Source organism: Giraffa tippelskirchi, chromosome 3 (genome assembly GCF_054371585.1).
Source record: "Giraffa tippelskirchi isolate mGirTip1 chromosome 3, T2T-mGirTip1v1.2.pri, whole genome shotgun sequence".
NCBI lineage: Eukaryota > Metazoa > Chordata > Mammalia > Artiodactyla > Giraffidae > Giraffa > Giraffa tippelskirchi.
This window is the reverse complement of record NC_137277.1, coordinates 161,151,217-161,175,402: the sequence shown is the minus strand read 5'-3', so window position 1 is coordinate 161,175,402 and position 24,186 is coordinate 161,151,217. Positions and strand designations below refer to the sequence as shown.

Genomic DNA, 24,186 nt, shown 5'->3' with positions numbered 1-24,186 from the left:
CGCTCCCCGGGACGGCAAAGTCTACATTCCTACAGCTGCAAGGTGGTGGCTACTTTATGGTTTTTCCTCCCCGTCGAAGTACACTCCAGTGAGCGGAAACTTTCCCCCACCCCCAGCGGTGACGCAATCTGAACCCCCCCCCACTCCGCCTCACCCCAATAAAATATTTAAAAAAGGGAAGCGGGGTGGGCGGGAGAGAGGATGGACTTGCGATCCCTTGGCTACACGGGACTCCAGCCCCTCCCTTTCCTCCCAGTCTACCCCTTTCCAGACGCTTCCCATCCCTCCCCTTCTGCCCCCCAAAAGTTTGACGACCGCAAAGGAAACCGAAAAAAGTTCTCTTGTCCCAATCCTGGCGGGCGATCAGCATCTCTTTTGTTCAAGGCGAACCCACAGTTCCCCTGACGTCACCCGGAGCCTGGGCCTATGGGAGCGCGGTCGGCGGCGGCTGCGGCTGGAGGAGGGTGGGAGGGGGTCCGGCCGGTCCCTCCTCCCCGGCGCCCGGGGCCTCGCGGGGGGCGGGAAGGGACCGTCCCATATAAACCCTGGTTCTCGGGGCTCGGCCGCTCGCGCCGGCTGCGCTTTGCAAGGGGAGGAGGGGAAGCCCTAGTCGCGAGCAGGGGCGAGGGGACCTGCAGCCACAACTTCTTTCATCCTCTCCTTCCCCTCTGTCCCTCTACCCTTCCTCTTCCCTAACCTCCAGCCCTGACTCTCTTGGAGGTACTGGAAGGGGACTCCGCCCGCAGGTTGCGAAGGGAACCAAACTTAAGTGGCAAGCTGCCTCACTGTCTCAAGATGCTCGGGGGTCCGGGGCCCGGGCTGCTGCCGCTGCTTCTGCTGGCCGTCCTGTCCCTGGGGACAGCGGTACCCTCCGCGGGAGCCTCGAAGAGCAGGAGACAGGCGCAGCAGATCGTTCAGCCCCAGTCCCCGCTGACTGTCAGTCAGAGCAAACGTGAGTACTGACCGTGGGCTGGAACAGGCTGCCTCAGGACGGGGCCGGAAAGCCAACCAAAGTTGTGACTAAAGTTTTGTGCGCGCGCTCGGGCGCGCGTGTGGCGTGTGGCGTGTGTGTACTCCTAAATGAGAGGGGGGCATAAAAGACTGGCTTTGAGCAGGATGGTTTTGTGGGCTTAGGTAAGATAAGGCGTTGGAAGGCGGAGCTCAGCGATGTCCCTCAGGGCTGGTACCGACTCAGGTCATCCTCCTTTGAATTAACCAAAACTCGTCTTTAAAGAGAAAAATGATGCACCCCTTTAAATGTTTATTTTGGGGATTAGTGTGGTCCTTACGCTTATTTTCTTTGTTACTAAGTAATTGGTTAAATACTTTCAAAATGCGGATGAGGGGAGAGCAGCTGAATAATTAGTTGTTCCTACTTTGAATGAGATGTAATTGCTTCAGAATGCTTTCTCAGGATGCTTCTCTAAGAACGGAGATTGGAATTCCTCTTCCAGTTCCTCAAAGACACACCCTCCCTTTTCGTTGGCTAATGGAAACTGCTTAGCATTGCCCTTCTTGACTTATTACCCCCCAAAGAGCACCGAAATTCCTTGCACGTTTTAAAATGTAATTCCCACTTATCTGCTTTTCAAAATGTTTCCATTCCTTTGGTGCAAACCCCTGGCCAGATGGAAATGACATCATTGTATAACGTTTAACTAAGTCAAAAGAAAAACAAAAGGAATACCTAAATATCTATGTGTGCAAATATGTGGTTAACTCTTTGGATATCTAGTTGCTTTTAATTCTTCTGATGCTCTGATTAACTTTTTTCCCCTTCGTTTGTTCCTTAGGCTCATCAATTTAGTTGTGCAAGAAAATTCCATACTTTGGAAAAAGGAAGGATCCAAATTTAATGAGTTTTTTCTTCATTTCTTACAGCTGGTTGTTATGACAATGGAAAGCACTATCAGATAAACCAACAGTGGGAGCGCACCTACCTGGGCAGTGCCTTGATCTGTACCTGTTATGGAGGGAGCCGGGGCTTTAATTGTGAGAGCAAGCCTGAACGTAAGTGATGGGGAGCCTACCTAGTTATTAGTATCTTCTAATTATTATAGTTATTAGAATCTAATAGAGAAGTAGTGCTTGTTGATTAAATTTAAGATTAGTAGTAAAATTACATATCCCATTTCCCTAACAGAATTATCTTTAAAAAATGTTTAATAACTGCTTATATTTGCTTTTCAAATTATATTGTTCTTTTTACCTTTAAAACAAAAGAACAAATATATCCCAAAGTAGTTTCTAGGGTCTTCTTTCTGTTTTACTTTCCCAAAATGTTTGATGAAAAACATGAACGATATGTGTTCTTTCTCCCTTTAAGAAAAAGAATTGCCTATAAAATTCTAATTTATTAGAAAGTAATTGCAAATCTTAGACTGTAAGCTTATGGGACAGAAAGCACTTTGGGCAGTACATTGTCAAGCTATTTGTCAGCTGCAGTTCAACATAAAACCACTGACCACTTCAAAGTTCTCCTTCCTTTATGACCCTTGATCTATTTCTTGTAAATTATGGCAACTCCTGCAGAGAACCGCCAATGAGGCTAAAATGGAAATAGTAGGATTAACAAGGGCCCGTGCTGGGGTGGGGGTGGGAGCTCTTCGGATTGTTTATTTTTAAGTGGACCTTGGTTGATTTTCTGAGCCAGAGAGAGGAATCTAAAGTCCTTCCTTCACAATCTAGCTGGTCCTAAGGTTGGACTTGATAGCTTTTTCCTAAGCGCCTGAGAATCCTTTCCAGTGGAAATTCATCACCAGGAAATTAGAGAACTTGTCAAAGGTTGAAAACTGAGGCTTTGTTAGACCCTAGGGTAAAATTGAGATCTCCTACTTCAGGTTTTAAAAACTTTCCACTTGTCCCTTGCTACTCACAGAATAGAAAAGTAGGTTTTCCCTTGGATGAGAGTAGTGGAAGAGAAAAGTTTTTCCTTATATAAGGCTCACATGGACTTTCATTCTTCCCTCAGCTGAAGAGACTTGCTTTGACAAGTACACTGGGAACACTTACCGGGTGGGTGACACTTACGAGCGCCCTAAGGACTCCATGATCTGGGACTGCACCTGCATCGGGGCTGGCCGAGGGAGAATAAGCTGCACCATTGCAAGTAAGAATGGCCTTCTGTCCAGTGACGCTGAAATAACACAATGTGAACTTTTCCATTCCCATCACTGTCCCATTTTCTGTTATCCATGACTGGATATTCCTAATGTGGGGATTTATCCCAGGTGAGCAGGCACCCTTCTGTGGCTGTACAACTGGCTCCTGTGCCTCTGAAAGGTGGCTCTGAGCACAAGTGGAGTCAGTGTTGAGTCTGTTTGCATTTATGAGAGAGAGAGAGTGTGTGTGTATGTGTGTGTGTGTGTGTATACACATATGTATGTAGCCTAACCAAATAAATCTCTTGGGTTCCATCCCATTCTTAGAGGAGTTGCCCATTTTATGTTATCTGGGAATCTTCAAGCCAGACTGCTCATGTGGTGATCCGCAGTGATTGGAAAGATGGTCATGAAGAATGAATTAGCCATTGTGTGCTCTGCTAGTCTTGTTAGCAATGTACACATTGCTTGAATCTCACAGAAACAGTCTGGTTTCTTTGTAACCAGTAGTTATAACCAGGAAGCAGAGCTCTCTATTCCTAGGAATAATGTGGAATGAATTTTCCAAGGTACTTAGGGATCTGGACTTACTCTCAGCAATTCTAGTTTAGCTAAGTCAAACTTTCCAGTATGATTCATTGGGTTACCAATAGCTTCTATTAACACAGCATTTAGTGTTCTTTAATCCATCGTTGTATAAGTCTCTTAAAGGCTCAGTCCAAAAGACAAATCAGACTTCCCTGGCAGTCTAAGTGTATAGACCCCGAGCTTACACTGCAGGGGGTGGAGGTTCAATCTCTGGTCAGGGAACTAAGCGGCACCACACCCCCCCTTCCCCCCCACAAAAAGCATGATGTACAGCCTTCTGGAAAAGACAAATCAGTTTCTTGTGAATAAGCCCAATCAGCCTGTCTTATATTTAATCTTAGAGTTTATCCAAGATTATTGGTAAATGTTAAGAGTCAGTGTTCCATAGTGTTTACATAGTGGACAGTTTAACCTTTGTATGTGCCCTTGTGTTTAACCAGATTTCCACACTTGCTATGTATACATCGATTTGCTTTCCATCAAAAAGACATTTCTATCCTAGAGTGAAATATGGACTCTCCACATCCTGAAAGCTGGAATTCTAGGTCTAGTGTGCCTTTTGCACTGAATTAGTCTCAGGCTCAACCCACTATGTGTGTGTGGAGGCCATGCCTGGCAGCCTTTCTTTTCTCCTTTAGAACTCAATTTCCTGTGATCTCTCTGGGGATCCAGGATTTATGACTCCTTTCTTTGCTATTCAGATTTCCTCTGTGGTTTCCCATTGTGCTTAAACCAGACATTCAATTGAAGGACCCTAAATGACCAGACCTGTTAACTTTTCCCCTGTCCCTGATGGGAAAGCTGCTCTCTTTGGCTAACCGAAGGGGTTGGAATATGAGGCTTTCTCTGTTTTAAAACGATTTTCTGTCCCACTGTCTGTAACATTTGCTTTTTATCTTGAACAGACCGCTGCCATGAAGGGGGGCAGTCCTACAAGATTGGTGACACCTGGAGGAGACCACACGAGACTGGTGGCTACATGTTAGAGTGTGTGTGTCTGGGTAACGGGAAAGGAGAATGGACCTGCAAGCCCATAGGTGTGTGACTTGGGCATAAATGGGGGTGGGATACACAGTCAGAATGTTGGGTTGAGTCAAAATTGACATGACAAGATACCTGCCTTCCAATAAAAAAGATAAGAGACTGAGAATTTTATTTAAAATAATGAAATGTTGTGTAATCCATAGTCTTCTTCAAGGAAACAGTTCAAATTCCCAACCATGTATAGAAGTTTTAGGGATTCCCAGGTGGCACCCTGGTAAAGAATCCGCATGACAGTGTAGGAGATGCAAGAGATCTGGGTTCGATTCCTGGATCCGGAAGTAGGAAATGGCAACTCAAGCACTATCCATTATCCTTGCCTGGAAAATTCTGGGGACAGAGAACGCTGGTAGACTACATACAGTCCATGGGCTGGCAAAGAATTGGACACAACTGAGCATACACGTATCAATAGAAGTCTTAATTTTTTTTCAAAGCTTAAGATAGAGTTGAAAGATTTAGGAAGAAATCATTTGTTTTCTCTAAGATCTGTTCTGAGATTTCTCCTTGATCAAGATGTAAGTTTTTTAAAGGAAAAAAAAATGAGACTTTTAACATCTTTCTTTATTGGAACTCAGTGGATATAAACACCATATGGTGTGTGTTCTGTCATCTCTTGGTCATTTTTTGTCAAAAATTGCTGTTTCTTTTGGTGTCAATCTTCAGCTGAACTCTATACATACAAAGAGTTTCTGGCTATAAATTTTATTCTGATTGTTGTTCTCTAATGCAGAGGTTTTTATTTTCTTTGTGTTGCCTCTGTTTTTACAGAAATCCAAATTTTAAATAGCTTTCCTGTCATTTTATGCAGGCGTTCATAATTGGTCATTTTTAATTAAGATTGGAATTTTGCATATTTAGTCTCAATGTGCAAGAGATTCATAGATCCACAGGAGGCACATAGATCCTTTTTGCTCAAAATACTGGTGTGAAGGACGGTACTAGCTGAAAATGTACAACCCGTGTACTTATTAGGAGAACAGAATTTCTGCCTGCCAACTTGGCTGGAGCTTCCTTTCACTTTGGTTACTTGCTCTGTGCTTAGTTACAGGGCGTGCCTTTCTTTTTGAACAGAGTACCACTTAAAAAAATGTGGTTGGGTTTTTGCTTACACAATACACTTTAAATTACAGGGAAACAGCACAATTCGAAATAACTCCTTTTTTTTTTTTTTTTTTCCGGTTTTTCCTTCCAATTTCCCTACAGCTGAGAAATGTTTTGATCAGGCTGCTGGCACTTCCTACGTTGTCGGGGAGACCTGGGAAAAGCCTTATCAGGGCTGGATGATGGTGGACTGTACTTGCCTGGGAGAAGGCAGTGGACGTATCACTTGTACCTCCAGAAGTACGTTTTAGATCTGTGTGTTAAAGATGAGGTCAGGCATTGTTTTCTGGATTCCTAGAGAGAATTGTCATATGATATCACGTACAACACCCGTTCCACCAACATGCTAACATTTGGGTGTCAAGAAAAATTTTGTAACCAACTTATTCTACTTCTTCAAAGAAGACTAAATTAAAACAAAACAGCTTAGTTCAATAAGGTCTTAGGTTATCAGCTACTGAGAAAGAACTTTAATGTTCATTTCAATGCCAAATGTGTTGTGGACCTGAAGGTAAGTTGCAAATGTTTCATCTAAGTGATCACTGAGATATTTTCTAAGTAGCAAAGAAATCTTTAAAATAACAGGCACATGCATCTTTGGGCATGTGAGTGCTCTTGATACAGAGAGGAGCAAAGCTCTAAAGTTTTGGGTTTCCTTCTATGCTTGACATTTAAATAAGGTATATACATTAGCAAAATTGATGAAAATAAAAAGTACTTATCCCAGGTTAAATTATGTGTCTGTTCTGGAGTTAAGAACATTGTCTCTATAGGTTTATTAGTGCTGTGAAGAAGCTAAACTTTGAAATTTTCTGAAAGAAACACTGGTATCTCAGTAGCTCCTTCTAAGATTGCCCCGAGGCCTTACTTTTTGCCTTAGGGATTCAATGCTCCTTTTTTGAAATGTGAAACTATAAAGTTTGTGGAAGCAAAACAGCCATCAACTATAGGTGTTATACATTTAAAATCAAATCTAAATATTTTGAATATGTCTTATAGCTGAAAGTATTTAACCATCTCATCATGTTCACCATCCAAATTTGAATTCATGCAAGCAAAAAATAATCTCTCTTGAACAGTGATAGCAATTTAAACTAAATGTTTTTGAGCACCTTGCCAGTTCTTTTGCATTTAAAATTTTATTATGATTATCAGACTTCCAAGACCTCAGCAGCAATGTTTTAGTTTAAGACAAGTTAGATGTTTGACTCAAACTCTTATCTATTATTTAAAGCTCTTCTAACAAGTTGGGAAAAGCTTCTCAAAGAAAAGTCATTTCTTCCATGAAATTTTGTAAGTCCCTACTTTATTCAGGATGGTGTGGGGATGCAAAAATGAACTGGACATTAGCCGACTCGTCAAAGAGAACTTAGTAAGTAGGTCAGGATGATGAGAAAGGCTTATATATATTCATCTTCTACAAAGCACAGAATTAAACACTTTGAGACAGATACTGAAATAGTACAATGGAGGTTCAGGGGTAGACAACACTTGGTTGGAGATTTGGGGAAAAGTGTCACCAGCAATGATATCTTTATTCAGACTTCTGCTGTGGTGGGAGATCAATATGTGTCTGTATTTGTCTGAATTTAACATCAACTAATTATTTTTTATCTAACCCAGTGTAGTTCTGTTTCACAAACAAATCAAATCCTTTCTATCACATTGCAGCATATGGGCAAAGCTGGATTATAATTGAAACAATTTATTTGCCAGATAATCACAGACTAATGGTAATTGAGTTACAAATTATCATTTTATTTTCTTGCCTGTCTAATCCCATGGACAGAGGAGCCTAGTGGGCCACAGTCCATAGGGTCACAAGAGTCAGACGTGACTTAGCGACTAAACAAACATTAAACAAACATTATTTTATATTAATAATCTCACTTTCCCATCAGAGAGTTAACACCTTGAGCAATTCAAAAGATGTCATTTTGTTAGTAATGTTAAATAGGTTTGTGTTTGGTAGGGGGTGGGGTGGGACCAGGGGAGAGAATATTTTAGTCAGAGAAGTTGGTGGTGCCTTGAATTGTTTTGCATAACAAATGAAACAACAAATGCTGCTATCTTTTAATAGCTCCTTTGGGGCAGTTGGTTGAGACCCTTTGAGACCTACTTGCCTCCCTATTGTTTCTAGTTTTCTAAAGAAAATCCCCTATGATAAGGCAGGTTGTAAACAGTCATGACTCAAAGCCAGGAGAGCCAGAGAAGGATAGAAAGGGAAGACTAGAAAGCCAGTGGATGAATCTGGTCAGTGAAAAATAGCTTTCTGGCAAACAGATGAGTGGAATTAGACTACATCGTATAGCTTCCTTCACAGTGTTTTAAATGCAATCACATCTTTCAGAAGTTTACCACCCGTGGCACCACAGCTGAATATAAAGTTATCATCCAAAATCAGCTTACTAAACTTGAAGCAACTGTATTCTCCTTTTTTTTTTTTAACTTTTTATTGGAGTATAGTTAACAGTATTGTGTTAGTTTCAGGTGTACAGCAAAGTGAGTCAGTTTTAGATCGTTTATTTAGATCATTTAGCTCAGTCGAAAGAATCTGCTTGCAATGCAGGAGACACAGGTTCGATTCCTGGGTTGGGGAGATCTCCTGGAGAAGGGTATGGCTACCCATTCCATTATTCTTGCCTGGAGAATCCCATGGACAGAGGAGCCTGGCAGGCTACAGTCCATGGGGTCGCAAGAGTTGGACACAACTTAGTGACTAAACCACCACCATTACAGAATTATTACAGAGTATTGAGTCGAGTTCCCTGTACTATACAGTAGGTCCTTATTAGAAACAACTCTATTATTATTTTAGGTTTGCATCAAGCACTTGCCAAGCTCAAACTGATTTACATGTTTTAACGCTTCGTTTCTGACACAGACAGATGCAACGATCAGGACACTAGGACGTCCTATAGAATTGGGGATACTTGGAGCAAGAAAGACAACCGGGGGAACCTGCTCCAGTGCATCTGCACAGGCAATGGCCGTGGCGAGTGGAAGTGTGAGAGGCATACATCCCTGCAGACCACATCTGCAGGTGAGGCACGGGGCCCCGGGGACCCAAACAGGGGCACCTTGCACAAAGCATTTCCGCAAAGCCACCTTTCCTTTGGCGTGCCCTTGAAGGATGATGTGGCTATGAAGCTGAGTTCCTTTGCAGACTGTTAGTTAAAACTTTGTTTAAAGTCAAGTTTTTTAAACTTAAATAAAGGTGAAACTAAAATGGATCTTGGGGGAAAAAACCAACTTTAGTTCCAAGAGGTTAAACTGATGGCTAAGAAAAATTACTAATATCATGAAACCTACATGATTTATATACAAAGATATAAATAAATATATCGAGATCTGTAGATCGATACACATGTGGATATTCAACATACATACCCTTGTGTATGTATGTTGAATATCTAAAGTACATTTTAATGGAAATGAGGAACTTTTGCTGAGTTACATGATCCCTTGATTCTTCTGCTGGGAAAAGGGGGAGAAGTACATTTATTCTTTTTCAGAATGGAATATATCTCCTTACCCTGACATTCTGTTCTTTTTGCTGTGGAAACAATCCTTTATGTGTGGTTTCCATGCCCCAGCAAACTCTGTTGCATCCCATAAAATCATGCACAGTCATTTTCTTCATGTATTGGCTTTCAAATTTGAAAAATTCAGAGGAGTCCTAGACATGGGAAGGAATGACACAATATCTAAGCTTTTTTAAAAAAATAAGTTTTAATTATTTCTAGTACAAGACTAGGATCTTTGCATTATAGCTTGTTTTGTAAGAATCTAAAGAAAGAAAGAGGGCAGTCAAGAATGTGTACTTCTGTTATTATTCTTGCTCTGTTTTATCAAGTTTTCACTATACAGTGCCCTAGCATTATTGTTTAGTCTTTCTTCAATAGGTCAGTTAGCAAAAAGTATTAATTACTTACTTGGATTTTCCTGCTTTTGATGAGTTTTCATCTTGCCATGAGCACTTAGGAAGGTGAACAAGGTTGGATTTAATAACATTTTTTGAGTTATTTGATTACTTTCAGTAAAATTGCTGCTAACCTAAAAAAGAAACAATTACAAATCTCAGCCTACTGAAGCAGTTTAAATTAAAAAGGGTAGTGAGGTTAATCGGGGGTAAGCATTCAATGATTGCTATCTATTTTTATTAGTATTACTAATATTAATACTGAAATGGCTCTGTTGTTCAAAAAAGTTTGAGAGACATGGGGTTAAACCAATAAAAACTTTCTTCTACTGGAGCTTAATATTCTTTTGCATTGTGACTCTCCCAAGTGGGGTGTATGAAAACAGATGCCATGTTCCCCTGATACGTGTGACCTTGGGACCATTGTCTATGAAGTATTTGGGTTCCAGTGTTACTCTGAAAGGAAAGCTGTCTTGAGAGGATTGTCTTAGAGAGATGCTGAATTCAGTCTACCAGTCATTCTAGCTTCAGTTCTAATTCTGCTCCTCCTTGGGCCTGGCCCCCAACAGAACAGATTTCTATGTTTAAAGAAAAGATCAACATATTCTGTTGTCTCACTCTGAAATGAAAGCTGTCTTAGGAGGATTGATTGATTTTAGGGAAAAAAACACAACAGAATTCCCAAATAATCTTTGGAGAAATGAAATGTGGAAGGAGGAGGGGTGGTGAATAGGAAATCCAATATGGTTGCCCAGGGCATGGAGGAGCTCAGAGTTACATCGATGGCGAGAGGTCTGCTGCAGAGCGGCAGAGGCTTCTCTATATAATATCAGGAAGAGAGATGCCCAGATATATTGGGCTAGTGGGAGCTGCTAAGAGATGGTGAGACAGACCATTCCAGGCCAAGGGAAAAGCCTGGGGACAGCTGAGGGTACAGAAAGGGATAATGAGAAGCTCAGTGCAGATGAGGCATAGACCAAAGGATGGAGTGGTCTGAGCTGAATGAAATGGAAAGAATGAAGTGAGCTGATCAGAGGTTAGGTGTAGAGGGCTAGGGTTAGGTGTAAAGTCATGGGCTTTGGCTCGCTGAGATGAGTAAGTGGTCATTGAAGGTACCTGCTCTGTGGAGTGGCAGAATAATGTTGGTGATTTGGAAATACACTCCTGGTAGCTCCAGGTAAGCTGGAAGGTAGGTAACACTGGGTAGCCTCTTGCGGATTATTTCTTAGGCTGAGTGCCAAAGCTAATGCAAAGAGGGAGGGGCATTTCCTTCCAATCCCAGCTCAGTAAGAAGACGGATTGCAGAGTCATCTGGATGAGACCTTGAAGATCCCAGAAAACTACTCTAGGAAGTAGCTTTTCCTTAACCAGCTCTGTGACTTTTCTTTCTCATGTCCTCAGGATCTGGCCCCTTCACTGATGTCCAAACGGCTATCTACCAGCCCCAGCCTCATCCTCGGCCACCTCCGTATGGTCACTGTGTCACAGACAGCGGTGTGATTTACTCTGTGGGGATGCAGTGGCTGAAGACACAAGGGAATAAGCAAATGCTTTGCACTTGCCTGGGCAACGGAGTCAGCTGCCAAGAGACAGGTCTGCGTTATCTTTTTTAAAAAGAGGACCGATAACTTTCTTATTATTTAGACTTTGAAAGGCAATACATTCATTTACCAAAAAAATGTAAAACAATAAAACAAACAAGTAAAGTTTATAACCTTATCACCCTATGATAACAACCATCGTTGGCATTTGATATATTTCTTTTTCAGTCTTAATCTGTGTATTTTCTTTCCTATAGTGAGTATTAAGCTGCTGTGTATTTTTATCTGTCTAAAATGTTACAAGAGGTTACTTTCTGAGTAAACTAATCCATCCCTATTTAGTACTCCATATCCCAAAGTTCTGAAGCTTTGTGGTGTAAATTCTTTGAACAACCTGATGCAACTGTTCCAGGGTATAAAAGTGGTAGTAATTGTAGCAATAATAATTGGTGCACTTGACTTTTCCCTTAGTACAGCTTCATATATTAATTCTTACAGCACCAACAGAGCCATATATACCCTTCCAGGATCACTTGAGCAGCATCCTTAATTAACCTGTAGTAATATATTGGGCTGGCCAAAAGTTCATTCGAGTTTTTCAGTAACAGCTTAGAGAAAAACCTGCATGAACTTTTTGGCCAACCCAATAGCTTTGCAAATGGGAAACTGAGGCATGGCGGCTGAGGTGGTAACAATGGATGTCAGAAGAACTCAGGTGTTGTTCTACCCACAAAAAAAATGTGGCTTTCTGAGTAAGGTATTTTGATAACACTATGATCCGGTTAATACTTATAGCTGGTCATACTCATAGTATTTTTACCCCCCTTTGAGGACACAAGGTCAGCCTCAGTTAAGCTGAAAATAAGGAACGATAGTGGAGACAAGTGCAACTATGTTTACTGAGACCCTTTTGGTTATGCTTGTAGCTGTAACCCAGACTTATGGTGGCAATTCCAACGGAGAGCCATGTGTCATCCCATTCACCTATAATGGCAGGACTTTCTACTCCTGCACGACAGAAGGACGGCAGGACGGACACCTCTGGTGCAGCACAACTTCCAATTATGAGCAAGACCAGAAATATTCTTTCTGTACAGATCATACTGGTGAGTATCCCAAGGGAAAACACAACGGTGAGAAAACACATTGGGATCATTACATGACTAAAGATGCTTGTATGGGAAAATCAGTAGGCACTCCCACAGGCTGAAGACTACATAGGAGGCAGGTCTGAGTTCTCCTGCTTTTGTTTTGGCTAAAACCATTTTAATCTTTTTCTTTCTGGCTGGAAAAATGAGAGCAAAAATTAGATTTAAATCTGCTTGAAAGGTGAAGCTGAATACACTAAGGAGGCTTAGAACTGTATTATTAGACTTCTTGTATTCTGAGACACACTCTGAATTAGTTGCAGAAACTTGGCTAGTTTCGTCGCAGTAACTCCCCACTGTACATTGGAAAGCTCAGTTGTAATCTTTTTCTTCTGACATGTGTGTTGTTTTGGACAGTTTTGGTTCAGACTCGAGGTGGAAATTCCAATGGTGCCTTGTGCCACTTTCCTTTCCTGTACAACAACCACAACTATACGGACTGTACTTCTGAGGGCAGGAGGGACAACATGAAATGGTGTGGAACCACGCAGAACTATGACGCTGACCAGAAGTTTGGATTCTGCCCCATGGCTGGTAAGATGAAGCCTTTGGAGGCAGCCGTTTGTGGAGTAAGACAGAAGAATAATGTCTGGCCTACTTCTGTTTCACACATTAAGACTTACTTTTTAGATAGCGGAAAGCTTCATGATCTATATGTAATCAAATATTTAAGAATTATATAATTATTCATAAGATTTATAAGAATTATATAATTATTCAAAAGTATAAGAATTATATAGTTGTTTATATGATTTTAAAATCCCACTGTTATAAAGTCCAAAACCATGTAAATACAATAAAAATACTTTTAAAAAGCCTGGAAATACACTTTTTTTTAAACAGGTGTGTCTTTTGTAAAAAGCACACAACTGAGGAGATTAAAACATTGAAGTGACTGCTGCAGTCACAGACCTGCAGTATTTACATACAGCTTTAGAATAAGCTCTATCACTTATTAAACACCAAAATGACCCAGATTCTGTATTTTCCAATCAATAGGGATCTTTTTTTAAAAGGCTGTGGTCTAGTTTGTGTGAATGAAGAAAGGAGAACCAATACCTTTTGTTTTCAAATTTCGAGAGCCACTAGACTACAGTTGATTTTCTGATAGTAGAATTAAGAATCCATGTGCTGCTGTCAAGTGTGAATATGAGGCAATGAAACAGCAGAAGGAAACTATTAATACTTACGCTTACTTTTATTCCTCTCATTTCAGCAAAAGAAAATTTGGATTTAGAAGGAAAACACATGTTAACTTACAATTCTATACCCATACACATTGTTTCCCTCTGATCTAGAATAAACCGAAACTAGCAAATGTTATGGGACAGAAGTCAAATCCAGACTTCTAGAACATTGCAAACCCCTTGAATGGGTAGGCATAATTGTGGTTTACATCCCTTAACCATACTGTAATTTTTCCCCACAACAAACCTCATCTTTGGACTATGTTTTCTCTCTCTGGTAGTCAGAGCTCAATGAATTTTTGAGGCACAGAAGACTTCGTTCCAAGAGAGCTCTTAGGATCACCAAACCAGACTGATAATATTGCATGCATTTTAGCCCTTGTGATCTATTTATGCAGTAATGCATTTCCCTTCTGTTTCCAAACAGCCCACGAGGAAATCTGTACAACCAATGAAGGGGTCATGTATCGCATTGGAGACCAATGGGACAAACAGCATGATATGGGCCACATGATGAGATGCACATGTGTTGGAAATGGTCGTGGAGAATGGACGTGTGTCGCCTACTCTCAGCTCCGAGGTATGCTAACTTGTTCATGAAAATAGTTGAGAGGACAGAGAATACAGAGAAGCAGACTTCTTCAGGAAAACTTGTGCTTTACCAAAAGCAGGGGAAGACGTATGCAATGCCACTCCGTTAGTCTACTGTGTTGGATAGATTTTGCATGTTAGACAGCCAGTTAAGAAAATCTGGTAGAGCATTTCTAAGATTCTGAAACATTCCCAGGATGTAAGTACTTAGGCTGAGCCAAAAAGATGACTTCAAAGAATAAAACATGATCACTTGATATCACTTGATCCTTTTAGCTTGTAGTTATGTGTTGGATTCTTGTCTAGAAAAGACTGGGCAATTTTTGTAAAGAAAAGGGACCGTGCTATTCTAAAATCAGATCTTGGCAGATCTCCTTTAATTCAAGGAGACAAAGTCATAGAGAACAATTTCTTTTGTTCACTCTAGTTTTTCCCCTTTGTACCCTGCTGTATGATATAAGGGTTGTTGATCTATTAAAACAATTTTAGTGTTTCTATTTCTTTGGTTTGCAAAATAAGACTTAGGTAGAGCTCTGGGCTAATAAATAGTCCATGTAGCCTCTGTGTTGATCTTGGCCTGGACTTGTTCTCCTTTTATGATGCCTGATGGATGACACAATCCAGGTCTAATGATAATTACATATGATGTTGCAGAGCTGAAAACGACACTAGGAAGGCATCCAGACCAGCTCCTCATTTTACAGAGAAAGGAACTGAGGCCCAGAGAGGGAAGTAATTTCTTAGCATCTCAGCAAGTTAACAACAGAGTTGGCCTGATTTTGTTGTTGTTGTTAACTTTCCAAATGTCACTTATGGTATTCTATTTACACATTCCAAGTATCTCCCTAGCTTGCTATTCCAGAGATGAGACCATCGCATCATGCTGGGTATCCTATTAGAATGTTTAATCTGCCTCCTATTTATTGTAACAAGCAGAGATCTAAAGGTCATTTTGAACCCAGCAAGAACTTGTTCTGAAAGTTCAAGTTTGTTGTATGTACTTGGATCTCTAATCTGTACAAGTTTATAAGAGAGTTTTTTTTTTTTGCAAGAAGTGTAGTACTGACTAAGCTTTGGAAAAAAATGTTTATTCTATGCCAGTAGAAAAGTTATTTTAGTGGAAGATGTTGCTAATTAAGTGGAAGGAATTGTATGCTTCGAAAAGTGTAGCTTCTTTTATTTCATTAGTGAAACTTAAAAATTCTCCACCCATCCCACTGTTTCCTAAACAGATCAGTGCATCGTCGATGGCATCACTTACAATGTGAATGACACATTCCACAAACGTCACGAAGAGGGACACATGCTGAATTGTACCTGCTTCGGTCAGGGCCGGGGTCGCTGGAAGTGCGATCCTGTTGGTAAGTAGCCTTGTGTCTCTAGCTGGATTTGAACACTGAGTATAGCTAGCAAGTTTCAGATAAGGAGAGTTCTTTGATATTACTTGATTGAAACTGGCTTTAGACTTTGATCATGGCCTACAGAGAGCTTGGCAAAGTCTTTTCTCTAATCATGGACCAATATCTAAACTTGAGAGTGGTAGTCATTTGTTTTTGCTGAATTTGGTAACACATGAAGGTTTACTTTAATTGAAACAAATTTGTTTTTTGGTTCTGAATCATAAAGATAATTCATATCTGAAAGCGAACTTTGCTTTGCTGACTGTGCAGTAATGTGAACAAATGATTATGCCAGTAAATATCTCCCTCCCAGATTCCTTATTTTTCTTGGCTGCCCTTTTAATAGATCTAAGCAAATAGTGAGGGTTGGGCCTTAAAAGAGCTGTGTTACCAGCTTTAAGGTAATCCATTAATATTCCTTTACTCAAAGAGACATGTTGCTCACCCAGAAAACAAACTGACCAGATGAGTTTTTTTGACCTGCGATTGCCAAAGCTGTGAGAGGCCTGAGAGGCTTTCTTAGAAGATGCTCAGCAAGTTATTCACTAGTTGAAATTTATCTCAGTTCATTTATATGTAAAATTAAGTCATCCACATTTTGAAGACATGTTTAAAATGATATTTTATCCTTGCTCTTCAAATGGTAAACTATTTGCATTAAGATGGGTAAAATATGAAATTAATTTATTTTTCTCAAATTAAGATTCAGGTTGTCAATATATACTGAAATCTAAATCTTAACATTTTTATTTAGAAATGTTATTCTTTTAGAAAGCTAATTATTCCTCCCAATGGGTACTTTTTGACCATTAACTGTCCAGTAAGGTACAAGATATGAACAAAACATTTTTGGACTGCTGTATTTATAAGGACAGTTGCAAGTTTTTATTAAAACTAAGAATCTGTGCTCTAGCACACCAAATTTAAATTTGTCACTTTACGTTTTCAAGACTGCTTAATCTTCTACTTGTGTATATTTTAGATCAATGTCAGGATTCAGAAACCCGCACCTTTTATCAAATTGGAGACTCATGGGAGAAGTATTTGCAGGGGGTCAGGTACCAGTGCTACTGCTATGGCCGTGGCATTGGGGAGTGGGCCTGCCAGCCCTTACAGACCTATCCAGGTAAGTAGCTTTATTCCACTGTGTTATAAAATACACAGTAACATCAGTGTTTATTAACACTCTGAAGCCTAAATTGGTATCTCCTCCTTTTCCCATCCTTTTCTCATTTCACTGTCTAATCATTAATCGAATATTTTTTACTTAAATAGTTTTCCTTTCTCCCCAGTCAAGTAGGAGTAGAAGGCTGTGAAAAAGGGCCTACATGTAGATTTGTTTCTTAACACTGTAGAACATTCCATTAGGTTAAAACACTGGCTAAATTTCATTCCTCATCTATACTTGTAGATAGAAACCATGGAGTAACTGATGCTGGGAGTAAAGGTCAGGATTTTATGTTATGTTTCTTAACAGAAAAATTGCATGGAGAAATTGCATGAAATACAACACATGATATGTATTCATTCAGTGTTTCGTCCAGGCCCTCTTTTTGTCAGAATGTTCATGTGTTTGATCTTTTGGAGTCTGGAACAAAATATCCTGTGTCCAGAGTTGAGTAACTTGGTTAGTTCTCTGACCATGCTGTTCAAATACTCGAAAATGTTTATTGCTGGATTTTTTTCAGGTCACAGGACATAATGCCTAGCTAGAGGTGTTATTCATTTTCTAAAAAATTGAATTTAATTTTTACTGAGTGATGAGTTACAGTAAGATGGGTTGAATTCTGAAACTAATTTTTAGGCATCGTGGACGTCCATGGTAGCCCAGCAACTAAGGCTCTGTCCTTCCACTGCAGGGGGCATGGGTTTGATCCCTAGTCAGAGAAGTTCCATACGCCTTGTGGTGTGACCAAAAAATAAAATTAATTTTTAGACATCAGTTACTTGAGCAATTACTGAGATCAAAGCCTCTTGACTCTCTGCTAAGTTAAGATGTGGCCTATATTCAGAAATAGAAAGAAAGATCGTCAGGACATTGGAATCTGCCTATGACAGAAATCAAGATTCAGTTAACTAAGTCCTTTTTTAATGTGATAAGAGATTTACTGTCATAAAGAAGAAGATATGGAACAACTCGGCCAAAAACAGTGTTTGCCAAGACATGGGTCCAGGTTTATACATGCTGCTAAGCAGATTCAAGTCAAGCTTCATTCATTATTTCCTCATCTGTAAAATGGGGAGATTTTAGCTGATTACCTTTAAAGTTCCTTCCAGCACCAACAAACTAATAATCTGTGATCCTAAAAACCATTCATCTATACCCTTTCTGATCTTAGAAGAGACCCTCCTCTCCCCTGGCTTCAGACGCTGTCTGGGCTGCTGAAGATGACTTAGCTTTATAGGTTCTCAGCACAGATTGACCTGGCTCTTAAACTGTATTTTGTGGTAGATTTGTGTGTAGGAATCACTTAAAATAATTTTTTTTGTTCAATGATTTTTAAAGCTCTGCAGAATTACTGTAAGTTCAGAAAGTATATAACTGAAGCTTTTTTTTTTTTTTAATGATACAACCAAAGGATAGACATTTCTAAAAAATGCTCTTACTGTCTATTTATGGTTCTTACTGGTGTGGTGGTCTTGAAAGTGATTTCCTTCTCAGTGAATTAGAGAGAACTTTTTTTCGCTCTCTCTTTTAAAGTAAGCCTGTTCACATAACAGCCTGTAGGTTGACATGCCAGAGATGAAATCTAAATGGGAGGGAATCCTCCTGTGTTGGACTTTTATGTGTTGACCTTATTTCTACTCTTCAAAACAGAAGAGCCCATTGAGCGTAGAGGAGATTTCAGCGGAGAGGAGATTGGCCTCAGTACACAGTCTGGGTCTTATCTGTGTGTTTGGGTTGCTCAATGGTTCCTGCCTGGCTTGTGGGACTTTCAGAGTGTGGGAAGGATGACGGATGACGGAACAACAGATCACCAGTCCCTTGTCTCTGAGCTGTGCCCTGTTTGTTTCTCTGCTACAGAGGATTCAATAGAGTTGTTCAAACTAACAGAAGATAAGAGGCATTTGGTTTGTCAATAAACAACCAGGAAAGCACAGATCTCAGCAAACTAAATAAAGAAAAAAAGGGCTGAGTTGCAAATGCATAAATGTTTAACTTCTCCAGGGTCACCATTACTGGAAATTATTCATTTAGGCCTTATTTCAAACTGGTTTTGAAAGTATAGACATTTTATCATATCTCTTCTTAACTATTTCCTAGTTAGTATGATTATATTGAATAAGAGAGGGAGTCAAATTTTCACAATGGTGTGAGTCATTGCTCAGGTTACTTTACAAAGTTTTACCGATTAACCAATATCAAAAGGATTAGCAAAATGCTAAGTCTAAACAATGTAAATGATGTCAGAATTTTCAGATTTCTTATCTTCGAATCATATGTAGAAAAAGTGGAGTAGAGTGATAGCTGGAATTTAACTGACCTTACAAATCAAAGATAATTTTTTACTCTCTGAACAAAATTGTGCTAAATGCAAGATATCTTATTACTGTTTAGGGTAGTTCCCTTAAAGGTGAGCTATGGTACAAGCCTAACGTTGAAAACACAGGGTTTCAAACCAGCACTTGAAATTTTAGAAGAAACCTTATGTCGTTTTGCTCCATCACTGAGTAAAAACCTCCGAGTCGCCTGTTTCTTTTTCCTCCCCTTTCTTTACTCTCCTCCTCCTTGTGGACATAGCAGCATGATTAAGCTTAAAGGTAGGCAGTCAAGGTCACTTGTGTTATCTTTCTAAAACTTCATCTTGATAAACATGTAACCATCATAATTTTTTTAAGATTTATTTAGTTTTAATTGGAGGATAATTGCTTTATAGTATTGTTTCTGCCATACATCAACATGAATCAGCCATAATCATCATGATCTTTTTTTAAAATTTAAGACTATTTTTAAGCAGTTTAAGGTTCACAGCAAGGTCAAAAGGAAGGTACAGAGATTTCCCATGTTTCCTGTGCTCCCACCCAGCACAACATCCCCTACTATCACCATCCCCACCGGAGTAGTACGTTTGTTACGGTCAATGAACCTACATTGGCATTTAATCATCCAAAGTCTTTGGTTAGCTTTAGAAATGACTCTTGGTGGTGTACATTCATGGCATCATAAACTTTTTTCTCTCAAAATCATGGTTGTTAAACTAAAATACATATCAGGCATCACTTTACCTGAGGAAATTATGGTAGGATTTCTTTTAAGGATCAGTATTTAAACAGCCTTATACCAATTATTGTAATATAAAAATGTGATAGTTCTATATTTACTGATACATATATGGGAGTACTTTAAATAATCACATCTCTAAATTTTGCCTCAATGTTTGTTTTTAAAAATGTATTTATATTCATATATATATATATAATGGTGAAAGGGTGACTCAAAGAGGGTTGTGGAATTGACTTCTGCCAGTTAATTACAACACACCCTGCCATGGTCTATGAAATGTACACTTTAGAATTAAAAATTGAGAATTTTATTTATTAATTTTGGTTTTTGTACAGCTTATGAATATGTGCATTAGATGAAATTAAGATTTAAAGAATGTTTATTAGTCTTTAGCCAAACTTTGAATTATTCTCAGTGTGGAAGCGAGTATATTATTCTAGAACTTTTGAGTCTATCCAGATATGCAAGTGGTATATTTGTTTGTCTAGAGAAAACTTTATTTTCAAAGAAAATTTAATGGTGAGGATAATAATTAAGTTTGAAAATCAATATTTTTTCTATGACCTTATGGAAAACTTAAATCGGTTAATAATCTCCTGAACTGCTCTTGCTAACATGCAAAATTTTGCTCTGTTTAACAGAATGTCAGTTAGAAATTCTTGGAAACGTTATTAGAAGGAACTTTTTTTATTTCTAATAAGTTGAACATTGATTGACATCATAAAAAAGACAGTGTTCAGTGTTCTCTTCAGCAGGCATAAATTTTCCATTTATTTAATAATTATCCTAAATAGAATCTACCCAATTAAGAAATTGATTCCACTTCTCTTGTTTTGCCTTTAAAAAAAAACCAACAGAAGAACCAAAAACATACCCTAAATTTGTTGATAATAGTTTTACACATTAGGATGTGGAAATATTAAATTTAGTATATACTTCAAAATGTCATTTTGTTGATAACTACTTTTGAAAAAATATGATTTTGATCTCAGTAATTTGACCAATTAATGGAATGATTTTAGAGCAAACTTCTTGAATAAAAATAAAACATTTTTCCAAACTGATAGGATCTTAGACTGAGAGGATGAGAAATAAAATTGAGTCTTTAATTATTACCTTTGTCTGTTTGGCTAAGATTCTACCCCATTTAGAAATGTGTTTGTTTTACATCATGTCATATGGCCTTTGGAATGTTTTTTCTTTCTTGATGGTAGATTTGTCCTTGATGAAAAGCGCCACAAGCTAGAATTTCCTTCAGAGAAGTTTAGTATAAGTAAATGAAGTTTGTATTCTGTATTACATTATTTGTGTTAGAGTAGTTCAACAGTTTTCTCACAATTCTTTGAAAATGGAGAAGAAAGTGAACTAAGTGGCATTTAAAAAATTATTTTTATTTGCTTATAAATAAGTTTGAGTTGCATTTCTCATGTGAAAGACAAGAATCTATCTGCTAAAAAAGGATTTGTCTCATAGGGAACAGACCGTTGGTTGACAAAAGGAAGGGAGTGGGGAAGGCATGGAGTAGGAGTTAAGGGTTAGGAGATGCAAACTATCATATACAGAATGCATAAACAACAAGATTCTACTGTTTAGCACAGGGAACTATATTCAATATCCTGTAATAAACCATGATGGAAAGGAATATAAAAAAGAATATATATATATATATATATATGTATGTGTGTGTGTATAACTGAATCACATTGCTGTACAGCAGAAATTAACACAATATTGTTATTTGACAGCGATTAATTAACAAAAAAGGATTTGTCTCATTGGTTTCCAATGTCAATATGTAAAAAATTAACTCCAGATAATTTTTATTGTGCTCCCATTTACTGATAAGCAAAACTGTTTTTAATGATGGTCATCCATGTGCACTAAATTTTAAGTTGATGTAAGGGGATGCTCAAGATCACCAAGTGTCATATTTTCATTTTCAGATGCAAGTGGTCCTGTCCAAGTAATCATCACTGAGACCCCAAGTCAACCTAACTCTCACCCCATCCAATGGAGTGCACCAGAATCATCTCACATTTCCAAGTACATTCTCAGGTGGAAACCTGTGAGTATCCTGCTCAGAAACCTTGGATATTGAGGCTCTTGATTAATAGATTCTGGGGACTTCCTGGTGGTCCAGTGACTAAGACTTTCTGCTGCCAATTCAGGAGACCCTGTTCAATCCCTGGTCAGGAAACTAGATACTGCATGTCATATCTAAGAATTTGCGTGCCACAGCTAAAAGATGCCATGTGCTGCAACTAAGACTAGGTGCAGCAAAATAAAGAAGAGTAAATAGTCGAATATTTTTTTAAAAGGAGAAGGAAATGAACATATTCTGAAAATGTGTTTCAGTTTTTGAGCCAGTAGATCTGATGAACTATTCACTTGGCATTGTATTTGTTTAGTGACCAAACAATATGTGGTCAATCTAATTGACATACAGACTTAGCTTTCTTTTGGTATTTAGGAGAACTTAACTCTTCATGTTAGAAACATCTTGTTTGTGAGGACTTAGAAATGATAATGCTTAAAATTATTATTAACCATCAAGGGAAGAGAATCTAAAGTTTTTTAAAGTCTTGCAACTCCATCAAAGAGAAAGAAAACTACTGGCATCATTTTCCATGATTTGTAAAACAAAGTAGCTAAGTTAATATCTTTCTATTTTGGTTCACTTTTTAAGTGATTGTTTCTTCCTTTTTTTTGACCATGCCACATGGCCTGAGGGATTGTAATTCCCCAACCAGGCATTGAACCCTGGCCATGGCAGTAAACACCCCCAGTCTTAACCACTAGACCTCCAGGGAATTTCCATGATCATTTCTTGAAACCTAACTTTCTAATCTTTGCAGTTATTTGGATAGAAGGGAGAGATGATGAGAGAAAAGTATATATGAGGGATAGTTAGTGTATTTAATGAATGACTTTGTGACTTCCTACTGATCATCTAGAAATTGAAGAAACCTCACTAAGGAGGATATAGATCTATTAAGTCTCACTCAGGAGGATATTCGGAGAAGGCAATGGCAACCCACTCCAGTACTCATGCCTGGAAAATCCCATGGACGGAGGAGCCTGGTAGGCTGCAGTCCATTGGGGTTGCGAAGAGTCGGACACGACTGATCAACTTCACTTTCACTTTTCACTTTCATGCATTGGAGAAGGAAATAGCAACCCACTCCAGTGTTCTTGCCTGGAGAATCCCAGGGATGGCGGAGCCTGGTGGGCTGCCCTCTATGGGGTCACACAGAGTCAGACACGACTGAAGCGACTTAGCAACAGCAGCAGCAGCAGCAAGGAAGATATTGATCTATTAAGTTGTAGTTTCTCTTACCCTCTCAAGCCTGCCCTTATATCTCTCCAAAATGTATGACATTAATTTGAGAAACTATTTAAGCACAGGAGAAAAATGCCCATTTTAAATCACAGCTATTGGTTTCTAGGAACTGAAAAAGCAAAGCAAAACAAAACATTTGACTGACTCATGCAGTTGTATTAAATTCTTTTTGAAAAATTCAAGCTGTTGAAATCATTCTTTTTCTTCTTTTACCCTTTTTTGTTAATGTCCACAGTATATGTAGTAGCCATTTGCAGAACTTTTTGTCTAATGATGTTAGTCCGTGGGATGAATATATTTCCCCTCTAACGCTTTCTTGTCTCTCATTTCTCTTTACCGACTTTATTTACTTTAAACTTAACTCTGAAGTATCTGTGAGACCACAGTAATAAGGGATAATTGCACATAGGTATAAAATGTATATAGGGCTTCCCAGGTGACGCTAGCAGTAAAACCCACCTGCCAATAAAGGAGACTTAAGAGACATGGGTTCGATCCCTGGGTTGGGAAGATCCCCTGGAGGAGGGAATGACAACCCACTCCAATATTCTTGTCTTAAGAATACCGTGAAAAAAAAAAAAAGAATACCGTGGACAGAGGAGCCTGGTGTGTTACAGTTCATAGGGTCACACAGAGTCAGACTTGACTGAAGCGACTTAGCACGCACATAAAATATATATAAGTTAGAAAGTCTCCAAAAGTGGAGGTTATTTCTTTGAGATTTTTTTTTAACACTTTTGGGTTTTTCTTTAATATTTGTCACCTGAGAGTTTATTCTTGAGTATTTTCTTCTAATAACAAACCAAAAAAGTTCACATTGAATGAAAGGCTTACTGTTAAATCTGAGCTAATTATAATGACTAATTTAATGTTTTTCACAAGGTGTTTAAATTTAAAGAGTACTAGGATCACTTTCATTTATTTAAAAATTATAAAGGGACACTTGAATATCTGAATTATTGAGGAACTGGTTGATTGGATAATTTTGTAAAATCACT

The 24,186-nt window shown here is 38.9% G+C and overlaps 1 protein-coding gene across 19 annotated transcripts in view; it reads left to right on the top strand.

Moving 5' to 3' along the window:
* Nucleotides 1-377: 377 nt before the first annotated feature.
* Nucleotides 378-24,186, top strand: part of FN1 (fibronectin 1) — a 69,720-nt gene continuing 45,911 nt past the window's right edge. For all 19 annotated transcript variants that reach the window (XM_081583066.1, XM_081583065.1, XM_081583060.1 and 16 more), the window contains exons 1-13: nt 378-952; nt 1,882-2,010; nt 2,972-3,109; nt 4,595-4,726; nt 5,937-6,074; nt 8,719-8,877; nt 11,158-11,349; nt 12,224-12,403; nt 12,803-12,979; nt 14,060-14,212; nt 15,456-15,584; nt 16,606-16,749; nt 21,792-21,913. In XM_081583066.1, the coding sequence (XP_081439192.1) occupies nt 796-952; nt 1,882-2,010; nt 2,972-3,109; nt 4,595-4,726; nt 5,937-6,074; nt 8,719-8,877; nt 11,158-11,349; nt 12,224-12,403; nt 12,803-12,979; nt 14,060-14,212; nt 15,456-15,584; nt 16,606-16,749; nt 21,792-21,913 (1,950 nt within the window). In that variant the 5' untranslated portion in view covers nt 378-795. The remainder of the gene's footprint in view (nt 953-1,881; nt 2,011-2,971; nt 3,110-4,594; nt 4,727-5,936; nt 6,075-8,718; nt 8,878-11,157; nt 11,350-12,223; nt 12,404-12,802; nt 12,980-14,059; nt 14,213-15,455; nt 15,585-16,605; nt 16,750-21,791; nt 21,914-24,186) is intronic.